This window comes from Saccostrea cucullata, unplaced genomic scaffold, assembly GCF_032062105.1.
Source record: "Saccostrea cucullata isolate Sc308-1 unplaced genomic scaffold, CSIRO_AGI_Scuc_v1 ctg2354, whole genome shotgun sequence".
Lineage (NCBI taxonomy): Eukaryota > Metazoa > Mollusca > Bivalvia > Ostreida > Ostreidae > Saccostrea > Saccostrea cuccullata.
The window spans coordinates 67,360-93,928 of record NW_026925533.1 but is presented as its reverse complement, the minus strand read 5'-3'; the positions used below and the strand labels follow the sequence as shown (position 1 = coordinate 93,928).

At 32.1% G+C, this 26,569-nt stretch overlaps 2 protein-coding genes across 7 annotated transcripts in view; one reads left to right on the top strand and one right to left on the bottom strand.

Moving 5' to 3' along the window:
• LOC134269138 (synaptotagmin-7-like) overlaps positions 1-9,614 on the top strand; it is an 82,148-nt gene extending 72,534 nt beyond the window's left edge. For all 5 annotated transcript variants that reach the window (XM_062751357.1, XM_062751355.1, XM_062751356.1 and 2 more), the window contains 4 exons: positions 532-919; positions 1,264-1,433; positions 1,830-1,944; positions 9,031-9,614. In XM_062751357.1, coding sequence (XP_062607341.1) covers positions 532-919; positions 1,264-1,433; positions 1,830-1,944; positions 9,031-9,335 — 978 coding nt within the window. In that variant the 3' untranslated portion in view covers positions 9,336-9,614. The remainder of the gene's footprint in view (positions 1-531; positions 920-1,263; positions 1,434-1,829; positions 1,945-9,030) is intronic.
• A 136-nt stretch (positions 9,615-9,750) lies between these two features.
• Positions 9,751-26,569, bottom strand: part of LOC134269137 (uncharacterized) — an 84,172-nt gene continuing 67,353 nt past the window's right edge. For both annotated transcript variants that reach the window (XM_062751353.1, XM_062751354.1), the window contains 5 exons: positions 16,593-16,847; positions 16,298-16,510; positions 15,016-15,113; positions 13,626-14,805; positions 9,751-10,990 (listed from right to left, as the gene is read on the bottom strand). In XM_062751353.1, the coding sequence (XP_062607337.1) occupies positions 10,572-10,990; positions 13,626-14,805; positions 15,016-15,113; positions 16,298-16,510; positions 16,593-16,847 (2,165 nt within the window). In that variant the 3' untranslated portion in view covers positions 9,751-10,571. The remainder of the gene's footprint in view (positions 10,991-13,625; positions 14,806-15,015; positions 15,114-16,297; positions 16,511-16,592; positions 16,848-26,569) is intronic.

Genomic DNA, 26,569 nt, shown 5'->3' with positions numbered 1-26,569 from the left:
CAGTAAATTTACGCATTTAGTAAGACATGGCATGGTAAATTTGGAATGTGTTTCCATATAAACTTCAAAATTTGTTGTTTTTTTTTCATTTGAAAGAATAAAGGTGCTGTGTAGCATGTAGCTGATTTGCACCCATCTTACACAATCTTAATAAAACGGTGAACATATGTAAATATTATAAAAATGGTACTTATTCTATTTTCTTATTTCTATGAACGTTGTTACTTTGGATACCAAAAATAGAATGTACCTAAAAATATTTGTCGTTGGTTTCTTTGTAAAAAAAAATATGCCCAAACACTCAAAATAAAATACCCCATCTGCAAATGTAAACCTAATACGAAAAGAAACATAAAACGTGCAAGTTTTGTTACATGTATACATAACATGTACATATACATGTAAGCTATAGAAAATCCATTCCAGTAAGAATACAGTCTTACCAGAAATATTTGGGTTGAAAAATGTGTGATGCCCATTCAAATATATTAATTTTTGTCTAAACTTAAGTTTTGAAAAATATCTTTACAGCCACTCATGAAGAACGATTCACAGAGATCCCAAAGTTCTGATGACGTCAACAGCAGTTTATGGAAAGGGATGAGGAATATTGCCTTCACGTTAATGGAGAATGCGTCACAGGACGCAGAGGAAGTGGACGCTGCGGCGTCTGTTGACGTCACAGAAGGCGTCGATTGTAAACTAGGACGCATACAAATAGGATTAAGTTATGATTTTCAGTCTTTAACATTAACTTTAAAAGTGATTCAAGCGAAAGACTTAGTGGCAAAGGATTTCACAGGAACAAGTGACCCTTACGTGAAAATTTTACTTTTACCTGATAAAAGACACAAGTTAGTGACAAAAGTGAAGAAGAAAAACCTTAACCCACGCTGGAATGAAAGTTTTCTGTTCGAAGGTTTGTAACATATACATTTCTGTACATATATATATATATGACAGTGACACGTGGCATTCCTGAAAACCAGAGATTTCATCTGATTGTTTTTATAGCTATCAATGTTTGACACTTTTTTATATTTGAATCGACATAACTTTAATTCTTTCCTTTCAAACTAAAATTATTGTTACATCACACTATTGAGTGAAAAAAACCCGTCTCCAGGTCATCAGGAAACAGTAGTTATATGTTGAGATTATTAAATAAATTTCTTTTGCAGTATTATTAGTTAAGGAATCATAAATTTTGCCTTATCTGGCTAAATTATTCCTACATTATTTATTTAATGTTTTTTTTTGTAGGTTGGCCTCATAACAAATTGTTAGAGAAGACAATATATCTACAAGTTATAGACTATGACCGGTTTAGTCGTGATGATCCTATCGGTGAAACTTACATTCCTCTTAATGAAGTAGATCTCTCACAGTCTCCCATCATGTGGCGGTACCTTCAGCCGTGCAAGGACAGCAGGGTAAAAAACTCACCAATTTAGAAGTCGAATTTAAAAAATAATAAGGTCTGAAATATTAATGATTCAATAATAAACCAAACACAGTGACGCAAATCATATGTTACAAAACCCCTGTCAATACATAACTTTTTACTTACATGTATAAAAATATTTACATGCTAAAAGCAGTGTATTTTGCTTTGTTTCTTAGTTTCCGAATTTCCTCTATGCTTTTTATTTTTCAATTATATGTATTGAAATTTTAAAAGAACATTGTGCTTGTAACACAGTGTAGCTTCTCAATAGAATAGTTAAATTACATAAATTACATTTACAAGGTTCATGTATGATTTCATACTTTGCTGTTGTATACAGTCGAGTGTACTTAAGAAACATAATTTTTAACTTCTTCTGCAGGGAAAACTGGGAGAAATTCTACTGTCATTAAGTTACCAGCCAGCTGTAGGCAGATTGAATATTATAGTAATGAAATGTAAAGATCTCAAGGCCAAAGATATAACGGGAGCTTCAGGTGAGATTACCTTTAGAAAGGTGTGTAGCATCAGGTGAGATTACCTTTATAAAGGTGTGTAGATGTCATCAGGTGAGATTACCTTTAGAAAGGTGTGTAGAAGTCATCAGGTGAGATTACCTTTAGAAAGGTGTGTAGGTGTCATCAGGTGAGATTACTTTTAGAAAGGTGTATAGCATCAGGTGAGATTACCTTTAGAAAGGTGTGTAGATGTCATCAGGTGAGATTACCTTTATAAAGGTGTGTAGAAGTCATCAGGTGAGATTACCTTTAGAAAGGTGTGTAGATGTCATCAGGTGAGATTACCTTTAGAAAGGTGTGTAGATGTCATCAGGTGAGATTACCTTTAGAAAGGTGTGTAGAAGTCATCAGGTGAGATTACCTTTAGAAAGGTGTGTAGATGTCATCAGGTGAGATTACCTTTAGAATGGTGTATAGATATTAAAACATTAATTTAGTATTTTTATGATAAACCTAAGTTAACCTAGTTATGATATAGAAGTGCAGTTCTTAAAACACCAAAGCATTTCTTACATCATGTAGTTACATATATGATAAATAGCTGTGCAGATATTTAACGCCAATGTCGCATTAATAGGAAAATATATGTTTACATGTTATTATGATAGATAGTTTTGTAGATTGTATGTTGTTATCTTAATGTACACATGTACATGTACACCGTGTATATCCCAACATGCGGGGTGTATACTATGTTGTGCGCGGGGTGTATGCTTCCGAAGCGAGAGAAAGGGGGTCAATGTAGGTTCTTTGTCCATTTGCTCAACTTACGGATATTTTTCGCCAGAAACCATATGCCTACGGTAGAAAGCATTATCTTAGGAGTATATGGATACCTATGAAACCACTGGACACCTTCTAGTTTTATCAAACACCTCAACACAATTCCGAGGATCGGAGCAAGATAGACGCTACACTGTGTTTATGATCAAATATCAGAAGAAAGCTTTGCTTCGTCATCACTTTTATATTATTGTTAAATACATGATTACTTTATAAACGTTTGTACAAATTGTCTGTTAATAAAGCAGTTCGTATTTAAAGATATTGACGAAAAATCAATGTTGTACGCGGGGTGTATGCAACATGTTGAACGCGGGGTGTATACCCCATATTTTTCTTAGGATTATTAGTGCAAAGTATCTATGAAAATATTATTTACACAGGATTATAAGCGACAGGTAGTGTTGATAAAAGACCCTAATACTAATGCCAAACCAAAAAGTAAAGTCCATACATGTAATTACAAAACAATTTAACTAAATTTTTAAAAAATCAAAAGAATAAAAGAAAAACTAAAACAAACTATCACATTCAAACATAATAGGCTCTAGATATGCAAGGAGCGATTGTTATCTGAATTAATGCTACATTATAGATGGCGCAATGGTCTAAATCTACGTAATCATAAAATATAAAATCTCTCCAAAGGGGGCCCTCCCCCCCCAAATCCCTGCATTGAGGACACTTTGTCCTTTCTTCGCATCATTTTAATCTAAATATTTCGCCTGTTAAAAATAATAGAAACACAACATGAATGGTGTATTATAAATCTCTTTTTTGTTTCTGCAACTTTTATATTATCAATACATATAGCATTTATGACAGCGATGTAGAATCTTTTTTGGAGGGGGGGGTACCTGAAAAAAGACCTTGACATAAGTTGACTATAGCTATAAAAAAGGGGGGGAGGGACTTATCGAAACTCAAAACTCCTATTTCAAATGTGGTTGAAGGTCCAATCTTTTTTCAGGAACAACTCTCCCTTTTTTAAAGTTTTTTTACTTAACCTTATTACATAATCATTGTTTGACTATGCTGCCACAAAGGCGGGGGGGGGGGGGGTGAAACTTGAATTTCGATGAACATTTTCTGTAGTGAAAAGTTGTGTCTGGAACAAAAAGGGGGATGATACGTATGGTATATTAAATTAATTTTCCTTTCAATTTTTGCAATATTTGGACTCATTTTTCCTTATCTGAAAAGATTTCATATTTTACAAATCACAATAAACATGTAATGCACATTTGTAATAAGGAACAATTTTCTGGGGACATGCACAGTTGAAACAAAAACTGTTGTGGGTACAATTACAATTTTACGTTGACGTATAATTAATATTAGTTAATGTTCGTCCCTCCTCTACTTTATTATCGTATATACACGGAGTAAAGTTACCCCCCCCCCCCGCAACTAAAAAGTGACCTAAGACACAAATACACCCTCCCCGGGCCCATTCCTAGAAAATATATACTTCGTACAATATAATGCCTCAATATAAAAACAAAAATTTACTGCCAAATGTGACCTCCTGGGGTCAAAGTACACAGCATATAAATACTACATGATGGAAAACATTTTTTTGCTAAATATTTTTTTATAAAAGATGTGTGAAGATAACGAACATATTCAATCTCAAAGTCCATAAAACAATACAAAATAGGAGCAGAGCAAACACGGACCCCCGAAACATCAGAGGTTGGATCAGGTGCCATGGAGGAGTGAGCATCCCCTGCTGACCGGTCACACCCGCCGTGTGCTCATTGTCATGATCGTGAAATAACGAAAAAATCCGTCTTCAATTCAGTGTATAATAAATGGACTAATTATAATTGGTATTGAAAACGTCAGTCAGCATTTGACTCAATGATAAATTGTATTTGCTGACAAAGCCATTGTATCGACCATAGAACTTACGAAATGATGACTTAAACGAGACTGCTGATATTCTTGTTTCATCAACTTGCTTGTCAAAAAATTAAGAAATTGTTCATACGTAGAGCATGCTCTTGCGTATCGAATCAATTGAGATATATACACACCGTATGCAGTATCATTAAAAAATTGTTGAAACGGGTTAAACAGAAATTATGAGAAAATGCAAAATGTTCAAAATGATGCATGAGTGAAGCATTTATTAAGGAATTATCTGAATAAGGTGTTTTTAAATCGAAGGGATGAATGGTTGTTTATCACATTAAACAGTTTAACAAAGCACCTGTACATTTACTTCCATGTGCAAGCAACGCCAAAAGTGCGATGAACGTGTATCAAATTTTTCTCCGTACTTCGAATTCATAAACCTGACTTTTTGCTATTAAAAATCTGGTGAATAATTAAAAAAATAAATATAACTTTAACAAAAGTCAATTATTAAGAATTTTTTTAATGATATTTTAGACAATGATACTATAGAGTAAAGAGAGGGGTATACACCCCGCGTACAACATGTTGCATACACCCCGGACACAACATTGATTTTTCGTCAATATCTTTAAATACGAACTGTTTCTTAACAGACAATTTGTACAAACGTTTATAAAGTAATCATGCATTTAACAATAATATAAAAGTGATGACGAAGCAAAGCTTTCTTCTGATATTTGATCATACAGTGAAGCGTCAATCTTGCTCCGATCCTCGGTATTGTGTTGAGGTGTTTGATAAAACTAGAAGGTGTCCAGTGGATTCATAGGTATCCATATACTCCTTAGATAATGCTTTCTTCCGTAGGCATATGGTTTCTGGCGAAAAATATCCGTAAGTTGAGAAAATGGACAAAGAACCTACATTGACCTCCTTTTTCTCGCTTCGGAGGCATACACCCCGCGCACAACATAGTTTACACCCCGCATGTTGGGATATACACGGTGATGTAGTTATGACAAATATTTGGTTCTGAATTGCAGTGTTTTATTACTTAAGAGACTCCCGAAAACATTCAACTTCAGGTATTTAGAGAAAGATTGGGAGTAGAAAATTTTAAGGGACCCCCATCCTTTGACCTGCTTTTTTAAATTAAAGTAGTAGGTGATAATTTATTTTCAAAGGCTTATATTATATAGCATATTATTTCCACGCAGATGAAAACAGTACCGATTCTGAATTATTTGATTACAAGATTAGATTAAAAATATAGATATTATTCAATTATTTTGACCGTTTATGTAATATGTTTTTTGAACTCACTAATTTACTTTACATATTTCTCTTATATGTTATAAATTAATTATTATTAGCATCATTTGCAATAAAAAATAGGCTCAAATATTTATACCAACTTAGACACCATTTTTTGTATCATCTATCCTTAATGTTTGCTTGTGCATGATATGTTAAATTGCTTTATTTTACTAAAGAAAATTTTATCTAAAAGGATTAGCTTAAAAAGTTGTATTGCCATAAGTTTTTACAAGCAATTGTTATCAATTTACATTTATACCCAATAAAAGATACCCTTTGCAAGATTGATTTTATAAGTGTAATGAAAAAAATATATGAAGTTACAGTAAGTATTAAGAATTGGAAAATGTGGGTTTTTTTTATTCATTGAATCAGCCATTCAAATTTTAAAATAAATGTTGCTGAGGTATCATTTTTTTTTGATTTTTTAAAGAATTTTCTTTAAGGAACTTCTAATGTAAGATGTTTTCAATGTATTCACAATTCAAACAGAGCCAAGAAATAACAAATATTTCGTCAAGTATCAGAATAATTTATGTCAACCATTTTTAACGGTAATATTCTCTGCTAAAATTGTACAATCTTTAAGGCTAATATTAACATACACCTTGGTTTATATGCATGGAGGTTCATTAAGACATGCACAACCAACATCAGTAAACATTTTAGCAATCATTTAGTATATTCAATTTATATTCAACGAAAATGGGTTAAAAATACCTTATTACTTTGTTCAAATTGCATTGTTGTTTTTAAAATTAAATTAAACGCTTTGATATGTTGGATCAATTAATCACAATATCCATTTACAAAACAACATCATAGTTTCTTTGTAAAAATTAAGGACATTTCTATGTAAAAAGTAACGAAATTTACATCATGTTCATGCTGTTACACACCATAATTACTACTTATTTGCTTAATAGTTGAAAGGAATGCATCTTAAACCCTTAGTTCAAATTCATTAGACATTTTTCATTTCTTTAATTTTACATATTTAAAGATTCCTCAACCCTTACTTTGTTCTAATAAAGTAATTTAACGGTTCTTGATTTTTAGGAATGGGAAGTTAAGGATAAATGATACAAACAAAGGATGAGTGCACTTAAGGAAACTTAGAAATTGCGACATAATTAATTTTTAAAATTGGCATTTCTCTTTCAATGGTAGAAATGGTCAATGTCTTAACTGCAACTTTGTGTAATTACGTTAATTAAAAGTTCGTATTAACGAAGTTCAAAGTCGTTTTTATAGGGAGGGGCCATCGCATATTCTGGAATCTCCATAGGATAATGAGTAAGCCCATCTTTTTACAGGCTTAATACATAGTCAGCGCATGTTTTCTATTGATCTCCTTTTAATGGTAGTTGTATATTTATATATATTACCTCATATTAAAAGGAGATCGATAGACAAACATGCGCTGATGGTTAAAAAGAGAAAAAACTGTTTCTTCGTGTGTTCACTTTCTCCATAGTATACAGGCCATTTTGACCACGTTGTTACCTGTTGAATATTATAATTAACCACGTGATTTCAATACCCAGGTAACTCTGTGAATACTAAAATTCCATCACGTGACGTGTAAGGAAACACGCATTCTGCTTGCCGATAATGATTGTTTATATCTGTTTCAATCCATTCCCATCGAGCCACGGGCTATTCTTTTTTTCTCTTAGATATCTATAAGATTATTTTTATATTTATCTCATAAGCATTTCATTTTACTATCCTTATATATTTTTGAATGCATGTCTCTACATGTTCGTAGTCTACAAGAAAAAAGAGATTTATTTATTATGTTTTGAATCATTGCTTAACATGAACATCCAAAGTAAGAGCCAGTAAATAAAATTGAAATCATACCATTCTTAGCACTCTAATTTATAGGGAAAAGTAATTATAAAAGAAACTTTAAAAAAACTTGAGTAATTGTGGTGTTTTTCCTTCTTTTTTATAAAAGGGAAAAAAGAAAGTCTTATTGTTGTTATCGGGTCTCGATCCCGGACCTAAATATTATTGATTCTGTGCATTACCGTCTGAGCTAGTCGGCACTTATATTCGAACACGCGAATTGTTTATATCAGCCATTGCTGTTGATTATCAATGAGAATGGCTACTTCTACCGGTCGATGTTATTTGTTATTAGTTATATATACTTTATTTGAAAACTGAAAAAATAATAGTGACAAACATATGACGAGAGAGAGAGAAAGAAAATGCACCAAATATAAATACAGTAGCTATTCTAATATAAGACCACTAGCTCATCACAATATTAGCTCCATCTCTTATGCATATTTATAAATCTTATCTTAAGTCAAGGGCAGATAAGTCTCATTTCCCTATATTTGCAGAGAGGTGGGGTAAGGAAACAACGAATTATTTCATTGCAACGCAGTTTATAACCTTTATCACATTGTATTTCATTTGGAAATAGACCAAACTCTATAATAAATGACTTGAGACAAAAATAAAAACAAAAATAAATGTAACAACAGAGGTTGAAAAAGACCCAAAAACCGGCGTTAAGTGCAGTCATCCTTTTTGTCAAAAACATTTGAAAATAACAAGTTGAGTCATGTTTTAATGAGTAAAATCAATAAGTTTAACCGCATATTTTGGAATTTTTATTCCTAATCTAACAGAAATCGGATTTGAAGAGAAGAAATACTTGTATAGATTAATAAGGATGGTTTCATGGAGGTAGAATTTTGAGCATCATAGAAGGTTTAAAAGTTCTTTCCATTCTAGAAATTCATTTCTTACATCATTTTCAATGAAATAAGACAAAAAAATTTATATATAATCCAGACATCCATTTTTTTGTTTCTATCATCTGTCCTTAATGTTAAAAAAACAAAACAAAACAATTATTCATCCAATTGAGAATTATCTTTCTTAAAAGGGTATCAATGAAACTATAAACACCTTTATTTACTTAATTATGCAAAACTAGCACTATAACTACAATACAATCAAACATTTTCAATAATTTTTTATCTTAATTTTTTCACTTCTAACCTTCATTATGCCTTGGTAAGCTCCATACCCCCCAAAATAGATTTGAAAACTCTTAACCTTTTTTCTTTTTACTTGCAGATCCCTATGTCAAGCTCTGGTTAAAATTCGGAAACAACCGAATAGAGAAAAAGAAAACATCAATTAAAATGCGAACTCTAAATCCAGTGTACAATGAGTCGTTCTTTTTTGAAATTCCTTGGGAAAAGATCCGGGAAGCTGCAATAGAAGTGATTGTGATGGACTTCGATAAAGTGGGAAGGAACGAAATGATAGGAAAAATTGTGTTAAGCAGCAAGAGTGGTCCCTTGGAGACAAGACATTGGAACGACATGATAACAAAGCCTCGCCAACAAGTCGCTCAGTGGCATTTACTTAAAGACTGACAAAGGCTAAGGCTTAGAATATTCTAGTTTTGTTTGTTTAAGCAAAATAACATTGTATTTTGTTGATAGAATATTTAACATTGCAAATTTTGTAAGATATTGTCATTTTATATGATTAGTGATTTGTGTTCCGTGAAGTTTGTTTTTAATATTAAGATCTCACAAGATGGGTTGCAAAAATGGCGACGTTGTCAAAGATGACGCGATATAATGCAATCTTTCATCTATGTGTTTCATTTTATTGATTGAAAAGTATATTTAATAAATTCTTGAACTCCATCTTTGTCACTGGAAGAGGTACTGATTACCAACTTATATAAACATTTTGTATAAAGTTGCGTTCAGACTGCCTTTAGAATGCATAATAATTACATGAATATTCATATAACACATTTGCAAGATCAACAGACATTTTAATGAAGGTAACAGTTAATACCTCATTAATTTTCTTGAAAATATAACTGAGTTATCCTTCTTTTTATGTCCTGATACTGAATGAAAATCAATTCTAATATCTTTAGCCACGAGTACTACAATTTAATATTAATACAGAGTATATTCATGTGCAAAGATTCGCCCCTTCTGTCTTATGTTCTAGAATGGACAACTGATCCTCATGAATTAAAAACAATGTACAAGATCAAAAAAATAAGAGGCGGTTTAATATCCGACTCGGAGAGAAAATAATTTTTACAAAATAATATTTCATAACTTTTAAAAGTGATGGAGTGGAATTGTCTTAATTGCAGAAATTACATAACTTATGTAACTTGCTGAGACACCACATATATTTATTTCTTTAGCAATAAAAAACTAATACGGCATATATATCTTTAAGAAGTTGATTCGTTAGTACCAAATGTACACGTACGTCTGCTTTAATATTCTCTTAACGAGGTTGGCTCCTGATATTAAAAGTCTGAAACTTTTTTGTCTAGTATGTATTTTAGTTTTTACATACATAGCTAAATCAAATCAAATCGAAAATAGGTGTCAATATGTTTCTTTTGCCAGTACAATGCATTTAATACGACGTTTTTGCATTAAAGTCTGTGTCTTAATCAAACATTTCCTTTGCGACGTTTTCTCTCCAATATTTTTATCGAAATAAAGCATGGAACAAAATGAACTAAATGACTTGTATTTTTAAAAAGACACTTTAAAGTTATAAGAAAAAGTTTCAAATTGCTTCACATAATCAATTTTTTGACCTTGCTGCACTTACAAAATGTGATTTTACTTAAATTGAAAATTTAATAAGCATGAAAATGATTTTAAAGTCTTAAACATTTGCGGAACATTACGAAATAACGAGATTGACTTTTGTCTACACAATGTTCTCTTGAGTTCTTCTTCGTGCTCTTTAATTCTTTGCAGGGCGCGGTGATCAACATTTTTTAGTATTTCCTTTAAGATCTCATAATTATTCAATGAAAGTTTTCCATCCTTTTCCAATGTATTGAAATCTTCATAAACAGTGGTTGAGTGATACCTTGGTGCCGAGTATAGGGATTTAAAATGTTCTTTCCATGTTCTGAAAACACGCTCATTATCCACAGACTTATCAAGATAGTTATTCACCAAATCAGTAATTAAATTTCTATAAAGTGTCTTTGGTATTTGCACCTCTTTGTCATGAAGACTTGTCTCTTCGCCTTGAAGGAAAGAAAAATAAGATAAATATGTTTACTTTATTATGTTCCTGAAACAAGGTTTGGAATCTTTTTTTTACTCTGTTTCATTTTATTGTTATTAAAGACCCTCTCTACACAAGAGCAAATTTCTTTTGAACATTAACAAAAAAAAAAAAAAAAACGTATAAAAGAGTTAATGTTAAACTTATTTATCTAATTTTCACTGTATGGTGCGTGGCATTTACCCCCTGGAAAATGTTCAAAGACATCACAGTATCACAGTGAAAAGAAAACACTGTTAATTATTTCAATAAAGAAAAACATATATAACACCTTCAATCAGTTAATTTATCTTTGCCTTTTAAAATGTGAAGAATACTTGAATAAATTACAAATTTTGTAATATATTGTAAATATCAATCTTTCAAAATTTACATCTAGGGACAGATAACTCTAGCTGCAAAAAAACACCGTTAGAATCAATACTCTTTTAGTGTGCAGTGTAAAGAGGGTTCTTAGTCAGTCAAGGTAGAATAGCAATAGGGTGTGTGCTTCGTGAGCAGGCCCGGATTCTATTCTCTTTCGCTGCCTCAAAACTTGAATGTTAATTTCAAACTATCATACCGGTAATTCACCATTCAAACAAACTCAGTCAATTGTAGTTCTATACATATAAAATCTATTTTGAGAATTGTGTGTGTGTGTTTTTTTTTTTTTTTGGTTTTCTTCCAAGCCACATTGCTTGTTATATGTACATAGGAAAAGATATGTACTTTGTTGTAAATAAATAAGGGGTTTGACAGGAACTAGCTATTTCAGGGCATAGGAGGCTACTTCCGGAGGAGCACTCGGTTTATTGATCAGCACATTGAAAACACGTGGATTTGAGAGAAGCCCTGTTTCCAAATAAAAAAGATCAGAAAATGTCCTTTAGGTACCTTGTTTTTGGTGTCAATCAATGTGAAGGGTAACGTTTAATACTGTAGAAGTGGAAAACATTACGGTGTTTTTAATTTCACCATGTTCACGATTTAAGAATTTTCCGCGAACTTTAAACCATCGTGATTATTATTTCACGTCATTTCTGCCTAGAAACAGTCATAGTACCTGAATATTTACAAACGATTCTCCGTGAAATTAAAACCACCGTAAAAGGTAACTTTCTAACAAACCGTGAAATTTAGACACGTGAAATTAAAGACGTCTATAGTACTCTGCTAAATATTTTTTCATAAATTCAAATGCCTGATTTTTAAGGACTTTTTATTCTATATAGAATTATACAGTGGAAACAATTACCGGTTTGAAACTTACAGTAGTGACGGTTTCTTTGCAATTTTTTTGAGTTTTTCGAATGAAACCTTAAAACTCGAGGGCCTGCAGCACAACATGCGCTGTTACGATGAAAAAACTTGCACTGCTGAGTTGACTTACGTACCAATTTTAGGTCTACGTTTAAAGACCGTCATCAACATACGTTTCAGTTTTGTTGAAAAAGCTCGCTTTTTTATCGTGGGGAGATGGTTGTATAAAGAAGTGTTCTTTCAATTGATTTTCGTGAATGTTGTGAATCAAAATTTCCAAAAGTTCCATAGAATTTATGTATTCAATATATTTCTAGACGTGTGTATTCCTGTCCTATAGATAAGACTAAATCACACAGAAGGCGTCTCAAATTAGAGTGTTTTCCATGGAAACTATTAGGGATGATCATCTGTGAATGGATTAGGTGTAGAAAAAAAACTTTTATTCGTTTAGAGCCCTTCTGGTCTTGGCAGGAAATAAATAAAGTAAAAAGGAAGTAATTTGAAAATGAAAAAACAAAACAATTTTTATTTAATTTCTAGAAGCAAATATGTGAAAGCTCTGTCATGTGTTTTATTATTCTTTTAGATTAAACCTTTTAAAATATTCGTTTTTTATAAATAAATAATAATTTAAATTTATAGAATTAAAGAAAAAGTTAGCAAGCTCACATACCCCCCGACGTCCTGAAATTCCCGAAAAAAAATCGGAATTTACTGGTAATGTGCACATCAACACATTGTGTCCTAATATCTGCAAAGTTTAACGAAATTGTATGCAGCGGTTTATGAATGAAAAGTTGTGCTGACAAACTGTTCACCTCTACCGTATAGTATATTCAAGATATGATAAAAAAAAATCTAGGTGTAAATGTGCGGAAATTCCCAACAAAATTATGACCAAAAAAAAAAACAAAACTGACGGACTGACTGACACTCTGATTGACTGATGACTAACGGGTCGAAAACGTTATACCTTACGCAACATGTTGCGTGGGGTATAATAGACAAACTACAAAGCATATAAACTTCTTTTATACCTTTTGTTACAAAACGCCCACCCCACTTATAAGGGTAAGTTCTAAAGTACTACTGGATTTTGCACCCAACCGAAATCTTAAGTGTTAATCTTTTCACACAATTTGACTGAATAAAAGAGTTCAAGGGAGGTCCTAGCATGCCTTCCAATTCAGTAACCTTAGCAGCGTGAGTCTTTCTCCAATGCTCCAAATTTCTAGGTGAGCTTTAGCAAACTTTTTAATTAATGATAGTTAGCCTCGCACCCAACAAAAAAAACTATTGCGAAAAAAAAACATCAAAGAAAATTCAAATAAATGTTTAAGAATGCATACCATGTCTCCAAAAGCGAAGCAGATCATTTTCATTGATTACATGATGATTTTTAAGCCCATGATTGGGACAACTGAATTCGCCTCTACCAACCAAATCTTTTTCCAGAATAAAGCTCGTTGCATTTTCCTCAAGTATGTCTTGCTTTGAACATTGATAGCCGATATCATACAAAGTTTTCTTGTGAAAGTTTTTAGTCAAGTTCTCCAGGACATCTTCTATTGTTTGTTTAATATTCATTGTAATCTCTTTTTTGAGATGACCATTTCCTTGTTTAAATATTTGAACCTGAATAGTTGATGTAGTAACAGCTACACCTATCATGTGTTCTTCAAACTTAAATAAAGCGATGTTTTTAAACAAACACTTTTGTCCATTGTCTTCAATAACAGTCCACTTTGTGTTGACTATACAGGCTACAATGAGACGGAAATAAAAGAAATATGGCAGGAACCGGAAATTGAAGACTAAAACAGAGGTTTTTTGATCCAATTTTGTTATATAATCTTTCAGTTTCTTTTCAAAGTCTAATTTGTTCATGCAAGGGACATAGTATGCTTTTTTACCTTTAGCAAGCAAGCCCAGTCGTTGCATATACTTCAAGGTAGTGTTGCATTTTATTGGTTCCATGTCTTTTTTCATCCAAATTCCTTTTAATAGCTCTCTAGATAAATAGCCACTTTCAAAAAAGTTTTTCCAGTCTTTGTCATTATCAACAAGATCCCTGGCATGTTTTGGATCTGTTATAATATACTTAAAACAGTCGACAAACCATTGCACATCTGTTATTGTGCTATGTTTTAAGTGATCTTCGTTGTAATACAGAATAACCCCAATGTCATGATAAAACTGGAGCACATCAAATGTCTTATTTTCTTTTCCATTTTTTTCTATTGAAACTTGTTTTCTAAAGTCTGAAAGTGAAATACATTTTTCCCCACTTTGTTTCTTCTGTCTTAAAACTACTTCACAATATGCCCAATCCTTCGGAATTTTCTCTCTCCAACGATCTTCCAAAGAGATAGAAGCGATACATTCCACTAAATCGGTTAACTTATCCAACGGTTCGTTATCATCCTTAGGAAACCCAATGTGGAAGCAGCGTTCTCGGTCAAGATGTTTTCTCAGATCAGGCTCATTCTTCAAAAGCTCCAGCAAATCATCATATATTGATGTGTTAACCTAGGAAGAAGGAGATAAATGTCCACTTAGTTTATCATGCATTTAACAATCTATAAAATTACATTGTACGTACAAATCAAATGACTATGAATACATTGCTTACGTTTAATGAGAAAAAACAACAACACCGAAATGTGTATGTGCTAATTAAACGAAATAATTGGTTTTGGTGCATTTTATTTCAAAACATTTTTTATCATTGACATGTACCATATTTTTCACTTCGTCAGAATGGGTTGCTATGGTTACAACTGGAGTATCATCTTCGCAGTAGGTATGGATAGATTTCAACCAAAAAATGACATATTCTGAATTTAAAAATACAAGTAATTAATGAAGTAATCAATTTATGAAAGATAAATACATAATAAAATTTACTTTTAACTTGTCAAAAATAAACGTTTTGTTTGCTTGAAGGTTGTTTAACGCCCTTCTCGAGAATTTTTTCACTCATATGGAGACCCCAACACTCGCCAGTGGAGATCTGCAAATTTTGTCCTATTCTAGATACTTACGGCCATTGAGCAGTGAGGATCGTTTTTTGTGCCAGCAACTACTGCGAAACGGGACCTATATTTATGAGGTCTCATCCGAAGGACTGCTCTACGCGTCGCAGAGTGGGATTCAAGTTCGTGACGTAAGGATGAACTCGCGATTGTAGAACAGATGTTTTAACCATTGCGATAATGAAGATAAGCAGTATATCAGTTATAAATATTGGAATGTCCTAGCCTGTATGTGCAAACAAAAATAATTTTTTGTCCACATAAAATTCCTTTTTTGTGACAATGGTCTTTCAATTCTAATGGAAAACGTATTTTTTCCGTGAAACGGCAGATATGTTAGACGAATTCTTATGTGAATGTTTAATTTTACTGGTTTGTTTAATTAAACCACAATTTGCCTAAAATTTCTCCCTCACTGATTGAGTAGAGTGATATACTGCTTATCCTCATGACTGAACATTATTCAATATAATCCGTTAAGTTTAATTAATTGCAAATAAATATTGCTTCCAATACAGGAATTAAGAGATCTGTGGAGATGTGATTATTTTGACTTAAATAGCTATAAAATACTGATAAAGGTTTGTCTGATAGTGAATATAAAATTATTACTGAAATGAAACTTGTCTGATAATGAGGCATTTGATGGCATGCAATAAAAGAATGAATGCATTACGAAACATTTTGTTGTATGATGAATTGTGTGGAGTACATTTCATAAAAAAACGATTGTCTGATCATGATTGGGTGTGTTTGTGAAGATTATCCTGTCCTTTTCAAAACAAAATGAACTGGGCACTGACAATAAGACAACTATAAATATTTAACACAGAAATAACCTGAATTGCAGTTATTCTTTTCACACTTAATAATTTTGTTAACAGGAAAATAATGATTTCAAAACCTTAAAATTAAATCAAAATTTAACCCCCAAAATTACTTTATTGTACGCAAACAATTGCAAACGACGTGTACAAAACACTTACGTCCGAATGTCCAGTCTGCAAACATGGTTCCTTCCTGTTCACACAATGCTTGATCAACTTTTTTATCAAACCTTTTTGACATATCGATAACAAGAAGATAAAAAGCTCTTCTGCTGAGATAGACCTGATGACAGGCGTAATACGCACACTGTCCAGCAAAATCCACAACACTCAGTAGGCACTTATTTTCTGTATCAACATCTTCCTCCAGACCTGAACAATACAATCTAAAACACATGATTTAAAAAAAAAAAAATATACTTTGATTAAAATCTCCTTAAAACTTTATACAAACCTCTTAAACATTTTCGATCTTTGTCTACTTCAAATAAGTTGTCATGCACTTCCAGTCCTACGGTCGACTGTATTTGTCGTAACTCCTGGATACTACGCTGCTGTAGTCGCCTTAAAAGAGTAGTTTTTCCAGCTCCAGCACAACCAACAATCATTGCACGAGCTCTATGCATTGTTTGAGTTCCTTTCTTCGCGCATGCTACGTATCTGCATCGAGCATCGTAGTCCCATTTTAGAACTTCTTTTGGTATGTTTACTGTTTGGAAAATAATCATGTAGAGTCAGAAAAACAAAAATGTTTCGATTATTTCTGTAAATTGATGTACAAATCGTTCTGTGTTTTCATTCCTTTTTTATATTTCTGCCGACCCGTGGGGATCCGGGTTAGAATAGGTCCTCAGTACCCCCTTGCTTGTCGTAAAAGGCGACTAAATGGGGCGGTCCTTCGGATGAGACCGTATAAACCGAGGCCCCGTGTCACAGCAGGTGTGGCACGATAAAGATCCCTCCCTGCTCAAAGGCTGTAAGTGCCGAGCATAGGCCTAAATTTGCAGCCCTTCACCGGCAATGGTGACGTCTCCATATCAGTGAAATATTCTGGAGAGGGACGTTAAACAGTATACAATCAATCAATCAATATATTTCTGCCACACAATATAAGTACATTCAAATTTTAGTATCTGATTTCATTATTACATTCATTTTTGCCTTTTAAGTCAATGCATTGATTGATTAAAATTCATGAGAACGTGCGTCTAAATTTCACTTTATAAGATGACTGATGATATTATTATACAATCAAACTATAGACAATAATCACTGTGAACCTTATCTTTTTTTCTGTCTTAATAAATAAAAGAAATTTATTTATTCAGTCATTTTTCCTCTAAAAAAAACCCAAAAATTATCAGGAGTACAATTTATGATAAAATTACTAGCTCATATGTCCTTTTGAGTTCAAAACAGACCTTTAATTCACCAAAAACATCAAACATCTACATTCTTTTACCGGTCAACTTGACCGGTGGCGCTAAAACAAAGGCATGCGTGTTTTTCACAAATACATGTAACCGTTGCGCTTAATGTACTTAAATACAATTAAATGTATTTTCATGGCTTTGAACTAACGTATTTCTGTGGAAGTATTTTCCATTTCTTTTTCCGATAAATTTTATGTCAAATTTAGTAAGCGAACTGCTTTTCACTGTACATGTGTATGTTATGAAATAACTCTTTTAGGTCTCTCCATTAGAAATAGGAACACGACTGTGCTATAAACTAAAATGGTTCATATTATTTCCAAGCTCTAATTTTAGCTTTTCTAAACTTTTTGTTTCTCTTCTTGTGCTTTAAAGTTGATATTTTAATCATGTTTTTCTAATTTTTGAAATTTACATTAAAAATTCGTTATGATTGCAGAACAGATTAACAATGATATAAATTCTTTATTGAAATTTCTTAATTAATTTGTTTAGGTAATTGATGTCAATGAGTTTTATTATACCTCTATTGATAATACTCAAATTTGATTGGCTGGTAAGAAAACTTTAAAACACAACAATGACTCTAAATGGTACTGTTTACAGCAATACTGACCTAGGAATCATTGTACGTGGGATATAATGACCCGGTCATTATTTTTAATGACCGCTAAAAATGACCCCTTAAGGTTCATTGATACTCTGATAAGAGAGATAACTCTACAGATAAGAAAGGTAACTTTCTGCAGACATTTTGTCATGAAATTCAGTAATTTGTCATGCCAAAGTTTACAGATCTCTAATATAAAGACCATTTTATTGTTAACTCACGCAAGCCCACTCCACTGTTCAGAGGTTGATTTCTAGTTCTATTGCTAATGTATATGTAAATTATTTTTTAATACTTTACCTAAAACATTTATACTCAGTTCCTTTAAACGGTGTAAGTTGATAAAAAATCTATCTCTAAACGTGTAAGTCTTTTAATTGTACAGAAATAACAGCCGCAGAATTGTTTATAAACATTGAATTAATATTTTATTTCATTAAAAAAGAATTTCAAGGGCGACAATGGAACGATAACTCTTCTTTATGGATGCATTTTATTTTACATGCACAGAAAACAATTTGATATTCTGATTTAAAAAGCATCGCTCCAGTATGTTTTCTAAAGGAAATAAGATAGGTATGAGAGTAAATATTATTTTTATATATACCTCATATTTCTAATTTAATTGTGAGATTAAAAATAATTGATCTTTCTAATGACCATATCAAATTTTCTTCAAATCATGATTTGGCATATCATTCATTTCTGAAAAAGTAAGCAACGTTTCATACTTCAAACTATTTTCTATTTGAATTGAATGTAAAAGTTGTTGCTGAAGATCAATGTTTGGAACTTAAAAAAAAGGCGTGAAATGTGGAGCAGAGGGATATTGTCCCTTAATCAAAAATTCGTTTTTGAGTTAAGTTAATGCCTAAAATAATAATCATTCGAAAAAAACATGTTTTTAAAATTGTGCATGGTCTGTTTCACATTACCATACAGCATACGGTAAAATTTTATCGCTACAATATTATGAATAGGGCCTATATCGTTTCAACATGTTCAATATATCGTAAGGCCCAAAAAAAAAAAAACCTGTGTTTCCGGTAACCCGACCTACCCTAATTTTACACGCCGACTCTAGCACTTTTTTATTGCAAATCCGGATTACGTACCGTAACTTGTTCTAAAACTACAGTCTACAAAACGCGCGCAGTTAAAAAGACACTTGTAACAAATAAATAAAAACGTCTTTTCAAGCATTTTAAGATTATACATGCGTAGATAATAGCTCTTTTCCCCTTAGATCGTTCCCTCCTTTACCCTTTAATGACGACTTTTGACACTTAGCATCCAACCTTTAATGAGACTTTTGACCACACGTTGACACGTGTGTATATTTTCATTGTTGATTTGACTTGAAATTACCGCTTGTTTTTAAAATTATCAGAGCACAGGCGGCCACCTGCAGGTTAACAATAGATGATTGCATCATACTACAGTTGGAAATCACATGATTTACTTGTGTAAAAAAACATTAGAATCTCGGAAAGTCCCACCAAAATTCAAAATGGCGGACTGTTACTTACGATGTTTATTTAGCATGTAACTCGGTCAACACGCAATATTTTCTCATCCAGTAAAGCATTACATGAAATTCAAGCTATCAACTACATATTTCTTGAAAGGTTTGATAATTATAATGATCTATACGTGTAATATACTTCAATATAAGATACGAAAATTTTGTGAAGTTCGGGACCGCGCAGTGCCGATTTCGTTAATTGTTTCCTAGAAATTCAGAAGATATCTTCCATTTTACACATATTTATAAATGTAAAGGTGTAGAAAATAATTATTTTAATAGAATTTGATCATTAAATATATTCAAAAAAGTTTAGAAATCAAGTTTTATCAAGCAAGTTTGAAAATTTGTTGACGAGATTGACATTGTAGTATCACTACAGTTAGTGATTTCTGAGGAATCAAAATTATAAAATGGATAATAAATAATAATTTAACCATTAATTATATCATCACACATAAATTTTACAGTTTTAAAAGACATGCAACTTTGGCATATCTGTTTAAAATATCTATTTTGCGATTTACACCTGCCTTCACTTGAATTATTTATTATAGAAAATTACAATAAAAATTCTGTAAATAGAATTGAGAAAAATTTAATTTATTACGAATCCAATGAAATATAATACATAGCATAAAAGAAATATTTTGACCCCTATTAGCATGATTAGTTCGCTGTTTTAAAATGCACTCCAATTCATTTAAAACGCTGTAAGGGGCAGCCACTAGGCAAACACTCCAGGGATATGACTAGTGTGTCAAATTGTGCCCCCAGATGTATTTCATCACTTATTTTTATATGTGCATCACTCAACTCTAAGTCCACCACATGTTGTCATTGCATGGGTTTAAGCTCAAGAAATGTCCACACTCATACGAAATTACTGCAATATATAACTTTCTTTGGCACTGGACTGTGGGAAATTTATTTGAAGATAGTCATAATTTTGAAGTGGTTTAACTCTGACATTATTGGCCGTGAATGAAATGGATATTAACTATGTCTTTACATGTAATGATAATGAGGTCGAGGTAGAAGTATAGGCCTGAAAAACAATCTTGAATTCTTTATTTTACTTTTTTTTTGTTAAATGTGACAAAATTTGATTATTAAATTGTCATTAAAATTCAAATGTCTTTTTCTGTAAATCAATTTCTTGCAATTGGTTCTGCTATCTACCTCTAGAAAACAGAATATTACTTGTTAATATTTAATATCACAAACAGTCTACCTAAAAAACAATCAAATATAATGTTCGGTTAAAATAAAAAGTAAAAGTAAAAAAAAAGTAATTGCCTACCTACCTACCCTAATTTTGAGGGACATGTTACCGGAAACACACATATTTTTTTTTTTTTTTTGGCCTAACAATTCAGTTCAAAAGAATGTAGAGGCGGCTCTTTAAAGAGTTGAATTCTGTGTTAGATTTTGACTGTTTAGAGGAAAAGTAATCGTTAGCTTTAACAATGTATGTCGCTATCAACTAAATATTGTTTTTAATCAGTAAATCATGATGCAAAAACTTACACGACTTGCAGACGTCAATGTAAACAACTTCGTAATCCGGTCTGTAGCGAATCCCGATCCCGATCAAAGAAAGAATTGATAACGGTTAGAAATTTATACTTTTCAATATATATCGGTATAATAAAACAATTAATTACCCCTTGTGAGTTCAACATGGTGAAATAAGGACCCTCGACCTGGCCCACGAGGTGACCTGACCTGACCGAGGCCGCGAAGCGGCCGAGGTCAGGGCAGGTCATCGAGTCTCGGGTCCTTATTTCACCATGTTGACCTCACAAGGGGTAATTAATTGTATAATGTTGTTTAGTTTTGTGGATAAAGATTATAAATTGTTCTTTACAATGATTTAAGACAGGAAATTCAAACATAAATGTGTTTCAATAATTATGACCATTTTCTTAATTATTTTGAATGAATGTATATTGGCGTAATTTGCAATTTCCACGTTTTTTGTCGATATATAAATAAGCAACCGTGCCAGTATAAAAGTTTTGTTTTCATACGAATTTTGACATGGAATTCTGACACAATTTCAAATAAGGCATCATTGCTTATCATAACTGTACACTTATCATGCGTACTTAAAACCCAGAGGCAGAGCAGAGTAACAAAGAGAAAATGCATTTCCACTTGATCAGTTGTGCACCCCGTTCCACAGGAACCACTGACCCTGGGGCAACATCTTTCAAACTTTTGCAAATTTCATTTTATTTCATCATGTTGTTGAATAATACTAAAGAACAGATTTCAAAGCATTAAATAAATTTCAGACCCCCCCCCCTCCCCAAGTACCTCTGTCTCAGCCACATTCCCAGGAACAAAGGAAAACATTTTTTTTAAAGAATTCATGCATTCTTGCATTTTCAATAATTAAATATTATAGCCGCGCCCTAACACAAGGAGCCCTGACCCCCATGTTACAATTTTCAAAGAGGCATCCTTCCTTCTCATAGCTATGTACATAGTTCATTGGTTATATACCCAGGTGTTGATTTTTTAAAAAATAATTTAAGCATTTTTACAATATAATCAATAGAGTTCCACCCTAACACAAGAACCCCTAACCAAGGAGCCATGCAATTCACAATTTCGGAAGAGGCAGTCTTAAGGCCGGTATACACGGTAAGATTTGTATTATAAGATTTGTATTATAATACAAAATCTTACTGTGTATACACTCTTAATACAGTGTATCATAAGATTTTTCGAATCTTATAAAACTGTATTAAGAATAGAGCAATGCTCTATTTCCTAATACAAGTCTTAACTTACCTATCACTTTCAACCAATGAAATGTAATGACACTAGGGGTCATCCTATTTTTATCATTACTACAAAAAGCACATGGTAAATAATAATGGCCAACTTTACAAGTAAAGACATTAAAAAACTCGTGGTTTTATGGGAAGGGGAAGAGGACTAGTGGAAATATCAAGAAGTGCATAGTCCGATGATAACCACTGCTATCAGAGCCTCATCCTCCATTTTTATTTTCTTGACAGAAAGAGAATTGTGGCGGGGAAAACACGTAGTTTATTTACAATCTTATATGATATGTATTAGCGTGAGTACAAGAAAGTATTATAATACAAAAGTATTATAATACTTGTATTATACTACAAATCTCATCGTGTATACCGGCCTTTATTCAACATTACTACAATGAAGCACATTGAAGTGGTAAAATGTTCTGTTTGGATGGAACGTTTTGAGCTATCTTTAGACACGCCCATTTCTTTAGAAAGGAAAAATCAGTCAAACGATTCAATCGAATACCTGTAGAACAGGAATTTCATTAATATAATAGCCAGTGGATTGACGGTCTACATAAAGACCGAGTAAGCACGTTTTCGACTGATACCAGTGATATGCTAACTCAAAAATCATGATAAAATCATATTTTTGTACAAAATCGTTGCAATAAGCGGGAATTCTATAAATAGCTCTTTCTTATTTAAAAATCTTCATTTCAGTGTAACTCATGTTGCTTTTCGCGGAAAGTGTAGTTTCCCAAAACATCACGACGAATATTCCTCTCTATTTTCTACAGAAATGGGCGTGTCGTTATGTTATAATTGACGTTAAAACATGACTCAGAACGTTTCTTCCAAATAGAAAATTTTACCACTTCAATGCGCTCAATTGTACGTACTTGGTTATTTTTTAATTACAATATCTCGAACATTCACTGAAAATAGGTCATTTGCCCAAAATTCAATATATGTATCAGTGACAGGGGCTCAAGCTTGTATGAAAGTATATGGGGAAAAATTTGGTGGTGTTTGTCCTATAGAATGGGTATGTATTTTATGGATAAACATTGACTACAGCCAAAACATCAATCAGTTCCCATTTTTTGGCATTGGGGTTATATTTTAGTTAGTTTTTTAAATTATTTGTTTAAAACTTAGAGGGTTTAGGTAAATTGAGACTCACAATGGGGATTACACATGGTGTGAAAATGCCATAATTTTTGCCCTAGCTCTCATATTTTCAATAAATATACATGTAAATAATTTTAGATAATTAATATTTATGCTGAAATTCACTGTGAATATTGTAAATAATGCAATACTGATATCTATGGGCATCAACAATACACAAAACATATGAATATCCCCCTCGCAGCTTGAGAAATTCATATAAATCGATGTATTTTATGAGTGTAGATATTGGAACAGATTGACTTAATATCCTCCTTCAAATTTCTGTTAATCAAATTTGATTGAATAATTTATATCAAAATGTGACTGCTGTTAACTAATTAGGTTACTTTGTTTTTACATAAGAGGCCTAATCGAACAGCAAAGCCAATTTCAGTCATGTAATCAGTGCTGGATTTAGATTAAAGTTATAATTTTGGTGAAACTCAGAGAATGCTAGAAGGAAATTTACTTTAATTTACTTGAAATTATTGTACAATACATTCTAGCAGAAAATACATTGAAAATGTCAGTAATATGCAATATTATAAGTCAAAAAGATGAAAAAAGAACAAACAACAGAGCATTAATGTAGTCATCTCAGTTCCCAAACATATTTTAACCCCTCGTAGTTGTTCAGATTTTTTTTTTTTGATTTGGCTAAAAATAAAACATATGGAGAAGTGCAGTTACTAGTTTTGTTTACTGCAATTTGATTGTACGTTGGTTTGTCAAGTATCTTGTTGAAAACCTAGTTACTCGTTATCATGTGCATGTTTCACTTTAATTAATCAACATCTAGGAAGATGATTTAATCACTTGGGATTTTAAACAAACAATTCTACCGTCTTTCAAGTATAAAGGTAAATTGAATTTATACATAGAACTTTACCATTTACAACAGAAAATTAAATATATTGTAGTTGGAAGTTGTAGATTTTACTGACAGACTACAAACTTATAAAGGGAATATATACTTTGTTCAAAAGTCTGCATGAAAGAAATGTACGTCACCATTCCCACCCACTTTTTGTGAAAACTTGAAAATAAAAAATGCTTTAATTTACGTTTATTTCTTCAAATGTTCATACAGTGTTATGGATATTGCACTTCAAATGTTCTTATGTCATTTTCCTAAAGGATAAAAGCAATGGATATACATATTATACAAATAAATTGATTTTGGGGAGTTGGGGGCCGGAGTGGTAAAAATTCACAGGTACTTGGGTCTTGGTTTATAATTATATATGTACCCTTATCGATACGTAAAAAAGGCTGCCCCCCTCCTTTTTTCCCACCAATACTTTACTACTGGAAATGTTCAGTGAAAGACTGGTTGCCCCCCCCCCCAATACTACAGGAAATTCATATAAGGGAAACGTAGTGTTGAATACTAAAAATTTGGTTCTGAAAGAAGTTGGCATTGGAGAAAGACTTTTTTTTAGAGAGAAAAAAAAACTGAAATGTCTGTATTAAAGCACAAAACTTTAAAGCTGTAATTAATTGTTTTTGAACAATAGGGCCTACCTTATTCGTATGTTTTCTTTTTATTGAACGCAATTAAGTTGATTACAAATTGTACGTCGGGTTCGTTACCACGATGCTCTTAGTACGGAAAATACAGTTTTTACCGATAAACACATAACAAACACATTTACAAAACTATTGCTTTTATTGTATTTTAATTTATATAACATCATTTGTTGTAAAACTATTTAATCAAATAACCCGTTAATTACAATATTTATAATTATTTCTTGATTAAAACAATGTAGCAAAAGGGACGTGATGTTGTAGAAGCTTCCGTCAATATTGAGATCGGCGATTGACGAAAATAATTTACACTTTTCTCTTTTTAATTGGTTATCACAACTTATTTCTTTTATATCAATTAAATCAAGTTTTGATTGAATAATTCAGTGATGACATTTTATGAAGTAAATAATAGATTGTTTGTTGTCAGTTTCATTAAAATTTGTCAGTAGCTTAGATCCGCCAACCGGAAACGCCACAATACTCACGTTGATGCTATTTCATGGCTGTTCTCAGAAAATTGAAGTAGACTTTTAATTTTATGTACGATACTTACTATCCCAGTGAAATCTAAATATAGTTTACGGACATCATCTTGTGTGTAGTGTAGTATTGGAGGGGTAAGTAAGAACTCTTGTGCACCCGTTTCAGAGTTTATTTGCAAAATTTATTAATTTATAAGTATAGATAATACATTTTTATAGGTATAGCACTGATGCACTTTGCGTAATCAATTATATCCTAGACCCTCGCCAGACTTTATGCATGAAGGGACATATAATGTAGACAAATTATTTGTTTTCACACTTCCATGTAACAGTTAAATGGTATTTGCAAATATTTAAAAATGCATTGCTCAAGAATGATGTTGGCAGTCTGTAAGTAAAACATAACATCGTATCGAATCATTTGATTGATGTATATAAATTGTTTTAAATTTTCGAGGAACTCTTTAAAGTATTTTACTAATCTGAACTTCCTTTTTTGTAATTCTGTAAATTAATCAAGAAAACTAACAAAAACTCAAGGAAAGTTTTCCTTCAAAAATGATAAGTAGTTCGACTGAATCGACAAGGATTTCATCTACTTTTCAAAGCATGCGTTTTTACTTTTATAAATATGTAAGACCATACCATTTGTGTAAGGAAATTCAGTGATTTCCAAAAAGTGTGTCCTTTGTTATTATATTGAATAATAGTGATTAATTCGCGAAAATAACGCCAAACGTTAGTGCTTCGCGTAATCTCTGCGACGAAGTAAAATCTCAAACTATGGAGAAACCCGCGGCAGGCATTGATTATATATAATTATTTGAACCTTTAAGGAATTACTATTTTTCTCTTATTCGAATCTGTTTATGCTTTATAATCTGCGAAG